The sequence below is a fragment of the Saccoglossus kowalevskii genome, chromosome 7 (genome assembly GCF_978046115.1).
Source record: "Saccoglossus kowalevskii chromosome 7, keSacKowa6.1, whole genome shotgun sequence".
NCBI classification, from domain to species: Eukaryota; Metazoa; Hemichordata; class Enteropneusta; family Harrimaniidae; genus Saccoglossus; species Saccoglossus kowalevskii.
Genome location: NC_140647.1, coordinates 21,312,987 through 21,327,364, shown reverse-complemented (window position 1 = coordinate 21,327,364; position 14,378 = coordinate 21,312,987). Strand labels below are relative to the sequence as shown.

Sequence of the window (14,378 nt, the reverse complement as noted above, 5' to 3'; positions counted from 1 at the left end):
ATTATATCACAATGTAATATTAACAAAATCCACACACCATGTGACTGAAATACATATCTACAGCCAGAGCATACATGTTATACAGCCTTTTATTCTATTGTAAGTGACATGGTACTTATGGGTCCCTACAAGCACAGTGTGAATTCCACCCATGGGTATTTAGCAGTACAGACACTACCAGTAGTTTTAGATAACTATTCATTTATTGAGAGATGGGCTACATATTTAGCTTTTGCTAAACAGATTCGTCAAAAGAAAACATATCCTGAATACACTGTTTACATGTAACTTGAGTTTACACTTCATACACTGTTCGTCAAATTATTGGATCATTATTGAGACACTTTCTCAAATCTGTAATCAGTGAATCATTATTGAGACACTTTCTCAAATCTCAAATCAGTGAATCATTACTGAGACACTTTCTCAAATCTGTAATCAGTGAATCATTATTGAGACACTTTCTCAAATCTCAAATCAGTGAATCATTATTGAGACACTTTCTCAAATCAGTGAATCATTATTGAGACACTTTCTCAAATCTCAAATCAGTGAATCATTACTGAGACACTTTCTCAATTCTGCAATCAGTGAATCATTATTGAGACACTTTCTCAAATCTCAAATCAGTGAATCATTATTGAGACACTTTCTCAAATCAGTGAATCATTATTGAGACACTTTCTCAAATCTCAAATCAGTGAATCATTACTGAGACACTTTCTCAACTCAGTGAATCATTATTAAGACATTCCCCATATCTCAAATCAGTGAATCATTATTGAGACACATCTCATATCACTGAATCATTGTCGAGACATGTGACAAATCACTGAATCATTGTCGAGACATGTGACAAATCACTGAATCATTGTCGAGACATGTGACAAATCACTGAATCATTGTCGAGACATGTGACAAATCACTGGATCATTGTCGAGACATGTGACAAATCACTGGATCATTGTCGAGGCATGTGTAAAATAATTGGATCAATGCTGAAACAAGTGTAAAATTGTTGGAGGAAAATAAATTAACATCATTTATAAACTGTACAGATAATAATAATATGCAACTATAAAAGTAACTGTACACAATTATGCATGAGGCATGAAGTATTCAAATTTTAACATTACAGAAATACACATGGTGACAACAATGCCACATTTTGATTCTGATTCTATACACTACTGATATACCAGTACATTTTGTTTAAATCCATGTTCAGTATCATACAGTTAATACAAATCTAATTTTAAAAAGTCAATAAAATATTATTATAATAATTACAAAATCAACAGTCTGATATGCGCCACTTTTTGATTGTATTAAAACAATGCTACATCTTTATAGGCTCTAATCATAAAACATTTATTTATTAATTTTTTTTGTATCTAGAAAAAAACATAGCGTAATTATTACAACCTTGCCCATTGAGAATCTGGATTAAATAACAAATGGATGGATACAAACTAACGATGCACATGGTAAAGGTGGGTAAGTCCTGCTATAATATATCTAAACACTTTGTGTGGGGAAAATACTATCTACAATTTAGGTGTAAACGAATCTGACCAAAAATGAACATGACCAATGAAGTCATAATTACATAAAAAAAATGAATAAATATTCATGTTTCTTGAATCATACTACATGTACATGTACTGTATTAATCTGAGTGTCTGTTATAGAATAATATAACATGTATCATATAAAAGTTCCTAAAAAATAATAGTACAGCAACATATCTAAGCAAAATTTGGCAAAAACAATACTAGCCAACTTGTTACTAAATTAATGCTACATGTACTGTAATAATCTCACTGTCCTGTATAGAATAACCTGAATTGTATAAAAGTTCCCAAAATAACAGTGCCAGTTTTGGCAGAAAAATTAAACTGTACTTTTATTTTTTTGAATTATAGTACAAAATAAAAACAATATATTGGTTTACTACACTTATCTTAGAGAGCATATCACTAACATCTGGTTGAGATTATCAGCGGTATAAATGTCTTCATTATGTCCACATATTTCTAACATTAGTTTTATTTCAGCCCAGATCTTTAAAAAGTTTGCACCAAAATTGAACTTGGTTGACATTTCAAATGATTGATAAGATTTCCAAATTGAAAGATGATCAAATGAAAGTTATTGTAACCACAAGAAAAAGAAAACATCAAGTGAAATTTAACCAATAATATGTATAGAAAATATACAAACTAAAATTAAATTTGGCAACGATCCAAAACTAGTTAATATCCAAGTTTGTAAGAAATTGGATAAAAACTGTTTCCCGTCATATACCTTGAACTTCATCTATAGTGATACGGACAAGGTTAAAAATGGATGAATCAAGTAATTCACTTTTCTGCAGAGGTCAATATTGCACTTCATAGCTGTATGTGTAAATCTATGGGGGAAATTAGACATTGATAGTCACATGTGAGCTGCCAAAGAAGAAAATCCAGTAAAACCATTTAGTTACTCGATACAAGTGATTGCGGTAGCGAAACGGAAACCTATTTCAGACATACATGCATGCTGTAATAGTAATACCCAGCACACACTAAAATTCTAAATACATATTGTTACAACAATAGTTCACAACATCTTTATTGCTCATAAGCAGTTTGGTTTGTTCAGCTGCTCTCTTCACTCTCACTTTCACTGCCAGTCTCGCTTTTTCTCTCCTCCATCAGACCAGAGAACCATGAAGAGACAGTAGACTTTGCTGTGTTAAATGCCCCGCCCACCATACGTCCAGTGTGCATGACAGCAGTACCAGTCTTAGTAACGGCATTGCTTAATTTCCTACCCTGCTCAGTGCTGGAAATAACAGTATGAACAAACTTAAGTACTTAACATGAACCAATCGACACATTAATCTACAAGAAAGAATCACGTGGTACAGTGTCTATGTCACATGGTACAGTGTCTATGTCACATGATACCGAGTCTATGTCACATGATATAGTCTGTCTCATGATACAGAATCTACTTCATATGCTCCATATTTTGTATTCATTAAAAGTTAATTCATATACACACACACATGTTCATAATAGCGAGATAACTTAAAATATATAGTATAGCTACCTTTTCAGCCTCAGTTTCATATCAGCCACACTGAGATTACCATGACATGGATGTCTATATGTTGGGAAAGAATGAATAAAAAAATGTATAATGAAAGATGTTAAATGTGTGCATTATGACAAATACCAATCAAGTATTGGCTTCAATTGAGCTTTGGGAAAGGCAAGCCTTAAGGGGTCAGTGTCTGTATTACCATACTTACTTGCAGTGTTCCTCAGTAATTCCAGATTGATTCATTGACTTCCACACTCTGTAATTGTGTGTAGTCTTCCAGGCATTTATAAAACTATGATTAAAATCATGATTATCATCCTCGTTTTCTGCAAGAAAAAACAAACAAAGCAATAATCAAGAGATAAATACCTCGTCAAACACACCAGCCACATGAATGCATTGCTAAGTTAATGTGAAATGAAACTTTTGTGGGACACACAGTTTTTTTACCTAGAGTGTTCCCAAGGGTTGCTGAAGCACACAAAGACAGACTTGGCAAGAGTATGTGAGTGTGGAGAATTTAGAGTATATCTGAAGAAATACATCTATACGTAGGAATCACTGAGTAGATACCAGGTCCATGTAACAATAATGACTTACCCGAGAATTGCACAGTAGCTAATAAAGCTTGTAAATAAAGTTTAAACTGTAGTCGAAGCCATTCTTCTCCGCCTTCCCAACCTGACAAAAAAATATACATGTTACATTTCATGATGATACATTGTTGACATATTGCCTACTGACACAGTTTTTTTCAAACTTTATCTTGGCTATCATCCAGAGAGATAATGTGATAAAGCCATAAGTATTCTAACAGTTACACTACCATATAAGGAAAGTGGAGCGCGAGATTAAATTTACATTGGCTTTCTACTACTATCAACACTTGAATATTCATGATTTCTTTGGATGCTATTTGACATAGTATGCAATTATTCCATATTTGGCAATATATCTTTTATTGAAGTTTCTATGTTACAACTTACAGGCTATATTGTTACTACCGGGTAAGTGTTATATTTTTACAATTGTTACCTGTTGGATCCAGAAAGACGTTCTCTTTCTCATCCAGCACATTTCTAACCAGGATATCAGCAAATCGTAGATCAGCGGTACTAAGGTTTAATTGCTTTCTCAATTCATTGTCTTGTATAACAATCCTATTGTTTTCTTCCAACTAAATCAATACATTAAAAAATGGGTATTATAAGATTCCGTCCCTAAAAGTCTATGCATTAATCCACATCAATGTAAATGGAATAGTCCCAAGAAATGTTATATCTATAACTGTACAATTATTGTAATAAAGGGGTTATAATGCAAGTTATTGCACTGTATACACATGCAACAGTCAAAATAGCTCTGCTGTCTTTCTGATAACAAACTATTGTCCATGATTATTAGTGTTCCTTCCATATCATGACCATGATGGCAGTTACAATTGTTCTCCTGTTACAAGTCCCATGGAGGTGAACCCATGGACTCCACATACAGTTGGGAGTTGACATGACAACAAATTGTATATATCATGAATTGAACAAATCTGTCCACCCAAGGTACATACCTACGTATCAAGTATCACAGTAATTGAGCTGGTAGTTTTCAACAAGAAGTCAAAAATAGCAGTTTTACTAAAAATGACAGAAATAATCGCAAAAAATTGAGAATTGAAGATATTGTCCCAAGATGAACAAATCTGACAAAGGTCCACCCAAGGCACCCACATACAAATTATCAAAGCAATTGAGCTAGTAGTTTTCAAGAAGAAGTCTGCTGGGTTTTAATTTCAAAACTTTCACTGATGTGTGAAAGCTGTTAAATAAATCCATATGAACATGTGTAATCACTTTAGATCTTATTGTTTTGTAGATAAATCAGTGACTTTAAAACCAAATAAATATGCCTAAAAATATCAAAACAGTGAAATTAAATATGAGTGCAAATGAATGCATTTACAGTATAATGAATTGCACAAAATTTAAACATATACTGTAGAATACTTTATTTTCGCTTGGAATTAAATTTCGCTATTTTGGCTGAAGGGATGATACCGTGAAAATAAAATCCAGCAAATATACTTTTTTCCCTATATTTCACATTAAACTCATCAAAAATCAGTGAAAATAAATTCCATACAAAAACGCCCAAAAAGCCTTTTCAGCGAGAATATTTCCAGCGAAAATACAGTATTCCACAGTACCTGTTTTGCAATTTACAATCGGGAAATGGAAACATAAGAACAATGACAACATGAATAAAGAACAACATAGTTGAACTCTGGTGACCTCGCCCTTTGTTATATAATATAATTCCCTTTATCATAGTTTGTTTCAATATAAATATGCATTGTCATAATTAATTTTGAATACAAACAAGTTTTGGGGTTGAACCAACAGTGGGGAATCAGTCTATCGAATGTCCTTAAAAGATGTAAATATCTTACAAAAACATTGGTGCCTTATTTGTTTAATTATTTTAAGGGACATAATTTCCAGCTTTATTCAAAGTAATTCAGATATTTTAGTATAAAAACAAATGCCTCATGCTGCATTTAGACGTGAATAGATTCATAAAACATGCAAGATAACAAAAAATCTTAGCTGGCTTTTGTCCAAGTATTTTGTACAGGTGTCTGTCAAAAATTAATGATTCACTGAGACAAATATGAACTGCCTCACTGTGTGACTACTGTATTATATGAAAAGTAAAAAAAAACACCCTTTATGAATAGCTATCATGTTGCAAGCTCTGCTTTGTATGCAAATCAACTTAAATAGTTAGTTGGTGTCCAGTGGAGGGAGAAGTCAACAGTACTGTTGCCTCCTGAGAATCTACATCTTCAAACACTGCAATCTTTGAAGTGCGTTTTTAAACCAGTATTATAAAAACTCTATCATTCTGTTCTAATAGCTGAAACATATTCCCGTGAGTTTTCATTTGTCGAATGAACTGTTTGTCAAATACAGAATACATATATTTTAGAACAATTTTCTTTTTAAAATGTGGATGAAATGTTTTGCTTATATTGATTTTCTGACATCTTGTTTTCTGTAAAGAATTTATTGGTAGGTTTGCAAATGTGTATCAGACTGTGCAATCTCTCCATGAGTTGGTTTTGAAACCCAGTATGGGATTCTGAGATACATTACCAAGGATATTATTACAAGATAAATCATTTGCTTCATTGAACACATACAACAATGCATATTTCCACTGAGATCAGTGACCTTTGATGTGTATCACCAGTGATCAGTCAAGTAGAAACAGTCAAAATATTTTATCAGATTTTCTCAATTTTTGCATGATATTTTCATACAGGACATCTGTTGTTCAAACTCAGGGAAGACTTTATACTGATGAATAAGGTGACCAAGTTTGATGAAGTTTGGAATAGAATTAGTAAAGTTATTATGCACACAATAACAATTATTAACGACGACGACGACAACAACAACGACAACACCGGACAAAATTTTTCCCTTAATATACCTTTCCCTTCCATCTTTAATGGTACGGGCAAGGTAAAAATGAACACAAAAGGCGACAAACACAGAAGAATGACAAACAGTGATGGATAACAAATGATGTGAAAGCCAACAAACTTGTGATAAAAACAAATAGAGCATAAAACAAACATTATGGCCACTGAGGGCAGTAAACACATATCATGATACCGGTAGATTATGTAGACTCACTGTTATAATATCGATCACAACATCCAGTAAATGCTTTTTCTGCTTGAATAGACAATTTGTAGCACCAATCAGAAAACTACGCACATTAATGTCTTGTAGGACTTCATGTTGTTGCAATGCAATGTACGGATAACAAACTGAACCCTGTGAAATCAAAAAACAAACAAAACAAAAGTTTTCACATAGCGAAATATAATCATAGACTGTCATTAAATTTTTTGTCATTTAACTGTTTTCAAAAAACGAGAGAAAAAAGTATGGACTCTTGAGATTTTACAACTGAAAGTTGTTAATTTGGTAGTACAGTATGTAGAAACGTTTAACTGCATATAACCAATGCAGGTTCTGGCAATAAACATTTGTTTGTTCGTGCCTCCAGTTCGTCAAATGCTTATTAAACACTTACGAAGACTACAAAACTCAGATCTGTAAAGTTATAAATAATGTTATACTTGGGAAAGTACAATATATGAAATCTGACCTTGGTAAATAAAGCAAGAGGAAAGCCACAGTCATCCGTTTTAAAGAGCGGCATACTGGGACTATGTATGATTGTAAAATCTTCCTCCTCGTCTGTATCATCCATCACTTGTAAGACCTGCTCATTTGTTTTACTATCATTCCCGTCTGCGAGTTCCTGATCAATCAAATCAAGTAAGTCATCCTCCTCTGTCCTCTCTTGCTCGTTCACTTTTATATTGTGAGTAAATTTGTCTATTTTCTCATTTGGCAAAGACTGTACATTGTCATATTTTGAATGAATCTTGTTATTAACAGGGTTACTTTCAATAAGGTTATTTTGAACCCCAGTCTTTGTTTCGCTGTGCAATGCAAAATGATTTTCATTTAGTTGCATTGTAAGTGGCGACTGCATTTCTTTATCAACTCTACTCTGGTTATCTGCTGGTTTGGCAGAACTTGCTAAATCATTATTCACTGCTGTTATTTTTTCGTTTGATGATGTTTCAATGAGAACCTCCTTTTCCTGATTATTAGGAGATACTTTATTAGGTTTATGCGAATAATTTGGTAAATGTGAAAACTGAACATCAAGGTACTCTTCAGTGTTGATTCCAAAGTCTTGTAGCTTCAGGTTTGTCGATAACTTGCGTCCATGTCCATAACTGACAGACTCTGAAAGACCAGATTCAATCATACCTACAGTACAATAGAACGAGTTGGCAATCAGTTAATCTGGTATCCCAAATACAAGGCAGAACAACCTTTTGTATCATGCATCCTTTCACTAGCCTAGAATATATCATTGTTCTAATTGCTCTGTTTCCCAAGCTTGATGTAAACATACCACCCTACGACAATGAGCATGATTCTACATAGAGATTGCATATTTGACCTTTTGGATGGATATGCCTGTAAAACATGCACACAATCAGAGAGGGTGCAGTATATGACAATTGGCATAAAACAAAATGGCAGGATGTTAAATTGCCAATTTTAGGACAAGGAGCAACTCTTTGTTTTTGTTTGCATTATCATCAGTTTCTATTTCATTCAATTCCTTTCCAATTGATACTCCACTTTTAGGTCCTTATGTATCACAGCGTCTCATGGTTTTGTACTTGTACAGTTGTAGATATCAAATACAATAGAATTCACCATTTCAAAAAAGCTTATTCCAACATTCAAAATTGTCTATATTTGGGGCACCAACTATATCAATATTGATACGTTTAAGAATACTGACGTCGCATTTGAATACTTCCTTGTGTTTACTATAAACATGCAATAACACGTAGCACATCGCGGGAAAAGAAATCCAGTCACTGAACACAACATTTTTTTCAATTATCATTGAAAACAGATGTATAATAACGTTATCATGTTAATAACACGAAGCATGCTCTCTGACAATACAGGATCACATCAACCTCTGTTACATCTATTACAAATCTATACAATTTGCCATACTGCCTATATGTATACTTTGATATTATTTTGTCATCACTACACTCACCTGGAAACAGAGACACCATTGATAGAATGATACTACAGAGATTCTTGACTGGTGACCCAAATATAAGAACTCTTCTTTCAAGCAATAACAATTTGAATAGGACCAATATCTGTAAATAAAGCAACCACATCAACATACAATCAGTATTGAACCAATAGATCGCTGCAGATACTACCAGAGTAGAAGTACATCTCCAATAGAACCACACATAAACTACTAAATTGTATAACGAAATATTAAAAATTGACCATAGACATAGACACACTGTGACCACATGTGCTTCTAATAGAGCAAATACTGGTGTATATTTCAGATTCAAATCCTGATTTTATCTTGGCCTTTTTTACTCTGACGAAAATTACATTCACCAGAAAACATTGCTGAGCCCTGACCATACGTCTTTTGAACATCTGCGTATGGTACATATATAAATACAGCTGTAATACAATGTTTTTCTCATTCGTTGGTTGTGTTTGAATTTATTTTTATTCAGTATAACATATTTGCTCTATTAGAACCACATGTGCTTTATACATAACTGGCGTGTTTCTACAGAGAAAATTAGTCATATTTAAAATGATTCAGGATACAACATGTGTAATTTTAGGTTTATATGCATTTCTATCGGTGGTTTACTTTTAATATTAAAGCAAATACAGTATATACATGTATATTGTATTTAGTATTTTGTTTTTCACATTTTTCTATCATATAAATCAAGTTTTATTGTTAATCTATGAATCTTGTGGAAATCATCTTCTGTTGCACAAATGCTGCTCTGTTTTTATGAAAAACAAACGTGGTGAGATTACCTTATGTTTGAAATGCATGATTAGATCCCTGACTGACAGTCCCAGATATATCTGACTTGGCTCGTTGGTCAAACTGCTAGATATTGACAGATTCAGATTCTCAAAAAGTTCCTGTACAGTAGAAAAAAACAACAAATGAAACATTGATGATTTATATAGGTGGACAAATCATTGTATCACTGCTACAGCAGCATGATATGTAAGTGTGGAGTGTAAGTGTGAGGAAGTACTGCCATCCTACCTTATTAGGAAATGCAAATTCCAAATATGGAATAATTATGCATGATATATGTTTTGAAAACAAAGTTCACAGCAAGAAAGTCCCACTAATTTATTTTAACCATCTTGCTCAGTTTTTGGCTTCATACACACCAAGTGGTTAAGTTGGGAAGATATATCATAATAAGGTTATTACAAAGATACTGAAAAGTATGCACTCAAGACAGTATGCTGTCCATCACATGGGTCAATCAATAGCCAGATCTATCATACAAGTATATAAACTACCAACCTTGAGAATTCCTGTCTTTGAAAAATCTCTTTCTTTGAAGTATGCATATGTAATCAACTGAAGTTTGGCTTGAAATAAACCATACAGAGGCTGAGAAATAAATAATCCCAAATAAAATAATATTAGTTGTTAAATCTACAATGCTGAGATATAATTACAAGAAATGGTGCAAATATTATTTATTTATTTATTTATTTGTTGCTACCCTTTTAAAGCAGGGGCTCACTTTTACAGGAGCTGCAAAATTAAAGATACATTTCTTAAAATAAGTACAAGAAATACTGTTATAGATCAAGAAAAATATCATATAACAACATTAATATTAGTACAATAAAAATAACATCACAATCTACTTATGAGTGTAAAAATGTTCTAAAGTCCATGGCATCAACTAAAAATTCTTTCATAAGTTTGTCTATGGTGTAACATATTTCTTTGTTATAACCTTGAGTGGTATCTCCCAGAAGGAAGCATAATAACTCTTCGTTATTCAGTTGCTGGAAGTTATCAGATAAATTTGTTTCTTTCATCTTCAATAACATTTCTTTTATTTCACACATTAAGTTGTCCCTTTTTATTTTAAAGTTTGGACATTGCAAAATAAAATGTTCAAGAGTTTCTTCGTCTTTTTCACAACATGGACAAATTATGTCATCTTCACTATTATTTTCCCATTTTCTTTTTTCATACGTTAACCCAAGAGTACATGACCTTATTAGTACATGATCTTATCTTAAATATTCAAATGACCCATTTAATATTCTCGTCAAATGTTTCTTTTAGTAGCCTGAGTAATGAAACACACAGTAGGAATACTGCAGTAGGAGTAACATTTTTCAGCCCAAATTTGGGTATGAAAAATCATTGATTTTAAATTTTATTTATTTTTACTTGAATTAATTTTTACTGGGAAGTTATTTTGGCTGTTTTTTATGAGTAAAATATCAAACTATTTTCACTGACTTCAGCAAAAATCATAAATACCGGTAGTTATGAACACTTGTTACATATAAACATGACTAATATGTTTAGGTGACAAGATTTTACAGTAGCGAAGCTTTAGTCTTTTCCTAGTTTATCAGTGACATCATCCTAACCTTTAACCTCAGTGACATTTACAATTTACATACATGACAAGATAAATAGAAAACTTAAATCTTGATTTGAAATATTTAAATGTTCACCAACTTTGAATTTGTAATTCAACAGTAACTATATTTTTAGATTTTTTTCATAGCCTTTTCAGTCATTGTGAATTTTATAATTGTATAAGATGAATTATCAATGCCAAAAATATTATAGATCAAAAAAATACTTTATATAAAAATTAATTGCATACTTACTAACTTACTAAGAATACACACACTCTTAAGAACAGTTCCCCGGGTGACATCAGATGTTCTATTTAGCAGATTCTAGGAATTAAACATGGCAGACATTTAGTTTACAAGAAGCACTGTTATTGAAAAATCTAGATTCTAAATTAATGAAAATACAGTAAAAGCCTTTTAATTTTAAGAAAGAAATATTTTTGTGAACATTTTGTACCATAATTTGTTCTTGTTACAATTTTGGTACATCATTTCACAATTTTTTTCTTCAGTACTGAACATAGCTATAACTTGTGAACAGAATTTTTGAATTATTCAAGTTTATTTTGTCAAAAATGGCAATGACATGAATGACATGGTTCTCACACGAATAAATATATACCCCATTACATAAACAAAAACTAATAATTAGGCAAATTTACATTGCTTGTACGTTTCACCCAGCCCGTATTATCATATATGAAGGGAAAAGTATAAGGAGAAAATGTCTTTCCTTGTTTTTGACACCACTGCTTACTTTTTTCTGATGGTTGCTATACTGACTCAAAATGTTTTTAAAACTTGGATATCTAATTAACCAAAAGGGTATCTCCACCATATGCACAACAAGCAGTGAAGTTTAAATCCATTCTCAATTTTCATTTGTTATTTTTTAATAAATAAAATTCCCAATGGGCAAGTTTGTAATCATTACATTATGTTTATTACAAGATATATTTCTCAGGAATTTTAATGATTTATTAATTTTAATATACTGATATACAAACCTTAGATTCAATCTGTCTGAAATATGACACCCCATATACTGTGACATTTTTATTTTGTTTATCTGGTAAATGAAAATAGACAGTATCTGTAAAATAAACAAAACATTTATTTACAAATGATTCTATGTTCCCTAGCCATAATTAAAATGAATATGGCATTTTAAATATATAATAATTCATATCGGTCACCTCAATCACTCACCACATTTTCAGGACTTAAAATTTCTATCAGATTACGATGTCTGTAAATTAAAAAAAAAATTATATTCACCTTCAGTAAAATGATGTGCTCCATCAGGTAATGCTAAGAATGGCAAGTATTTCCACTCCTCAGGCACTTGTTGACTGTCTGTATTACAGCCTTCTATAAGAGGCGGATACGAATAGTCAACCTGAAAAAAAAAAAGAATATTAAAACTAATATGGAGAAAGACAAATGGGTGGTCAAGAACATAAGTTTTGCAAAGAAATTTGGATTATAAACAGCTTGTATGTGATGCTAAATATATGTCTACATGTAAGAAAGACAAAAAATCAGCGAGGTCATGACATATATACCAGTGTTACAGTATCAAATAAATAACAGGGCCTGATTAATGGACTGCGTTGTGTTCCATATATGTTCTATACGATTTATACAGAATAAAACATGAACAAAAATACTATGTTTATTTAAATGAAATTTCAACATCGTGTGATAAATACAACACTTTATGAGGAACTACACTAAAATGCAACACAACAGTTTTAAATTCTCAAACGTACTAATATTTACGAGTGTGAAGAGAGAGTAAGGTTTGATTCGCGTATGATTCGCGTTCGATTCACGTACGATTTCCACAGAAAATACTAAAACTTAAATTGATCTCTATTTTTCCAGACAAAAATATTGTTAAATTACCTGAAATTTCTATATAAACTGTAACCTCAATATAATGAACACCTTTATAATGAATTTCCTGATATAATGAAGACATAGCGTGTCTCCCGCTCACAACAAACCCAATGTATTATGTGCTTCATTATAGTGAACATTTCAATATAACAAACTAATTGTATGTCCTCCAAAGAGTTCGTTATAAAGAGGCTACAGTGTATCAACATTTGCGTGAATTTTAGGTATTTCAATAGGAGTATTAATCGATCATGAATCATACGCAAATCGAACGTGAATCAAAGTGTATGCTATCTTCACACTCGTCTAATATTTTCATATTAAATCAAAGAAACACGATTATAGTTAAAACATTATTGACCAAACAAAATTCGTATTATAGTTTAATTACATGACTATTTGTATTATAAAGCTATTATACTCATATAATCATCCATATGAAATCAGAAGGCTCAGGGAATTTACTTTTCCCATATACAATTCGTTATTATATTATGTAGATACATTTAATTCACATCAGTCACATGACAATTTGTTTAATTCACAATTGTTTGTACATTATGCAGTCGTTTTCCAAAAAATCCTTCAGCTCATGGTTTACAAATTCTCATACTACCAGTATTACCCGGTACTATTATTTTGACCCCCATGACCTGCAATAAGTGATTACGTCTGTTTGTAAACACAAAAAACAAAGCTAGCGTGTGTGGGCGTAGTGAACTAAACTAATGATTTCAACCTAAATGCATTCAGCTAAGCAACAAGTATTGTTCAAATCCCCGGTCAAATTTACTTTTAATACTCAAAGCATTCCACTACACAGGGCAGAAATCGAATGATCAATCAAGAAAAAAAAACCCGATAACATTAATACCTGGCATCCTTTTTTGTGATGAAATCCAACTACGACAACATGAAGGACGGGGTCTATCCGATCACACTTTTCCGCCATCCTTCATACACCCGTCATCAGCCACGCCTTTCACACTTTTACAAGAATTACGTCGTATTTGGTTTCTCAACGCTCTTCCTGACTCTGGAAATGTTATTTTTTTGCAGGTGTTGCCTTTACGCATGCGTACTAATGGACGTAAGCTAGAAGATGTGACATTTGTTTTCATTGGATAAATTTCATTTGGGTCAATAAAGTGACCAATCAATCAGGCCGTTATATTTAGTACCTGTTAGAAGTAAAGAGAGGTCATGGTTCAAATTTGTTTCGATTCTCACAGCGGGAAGAGATTGAGAGTGCCTGCGATTAGAGGTAAATATACGATTTTTAAATAGTTTAAAGTGAGA

The 14,378-nt window shown here is 32.3% G+C and overlaps 1 protein-coding gene across 1 annotated transcript; it reads right to left on the bottom strand.

Annotated features, from left to right (window-relative positions):
- Positions 1-184: 184 nt before the first annotated feature.
- On the bottom strand, positions 185-14,148 carry LOC102808028 (late secretory pathway protein AVL9 homolog). Its single transcript, XM_006822063.3, has 14 exons — positions 13,954-14,148; positions 12,456-12,576; positions 12,185-12,270; positions 11,430-11,501; positions 10,087-10,176; positions 9,576-9,686; positions 8,764-8,872; positions 7,270-7,946; positions 6,789-6,932; positions 4,129-4,270; positions 3,694-3,774; positions 3,302-3,419; positions 3,100-3,153; positions 185-2,829 (listed from the first exon to the last, which is right to left on the bottom strand). Exons 1-14 carry the CDS (start codon positions 14,029-14,031, stop codon positions 2,643-2,645), a joined length of 2,070 nt encoding a protein of 689 aa, XP_006822126.2. The 5' UTR covers positions 14,032-14,148; the 3' UTR covers positions 185-2,642.
- Positions 14,149-14,378: the final 230 nt, after the last annotated feature.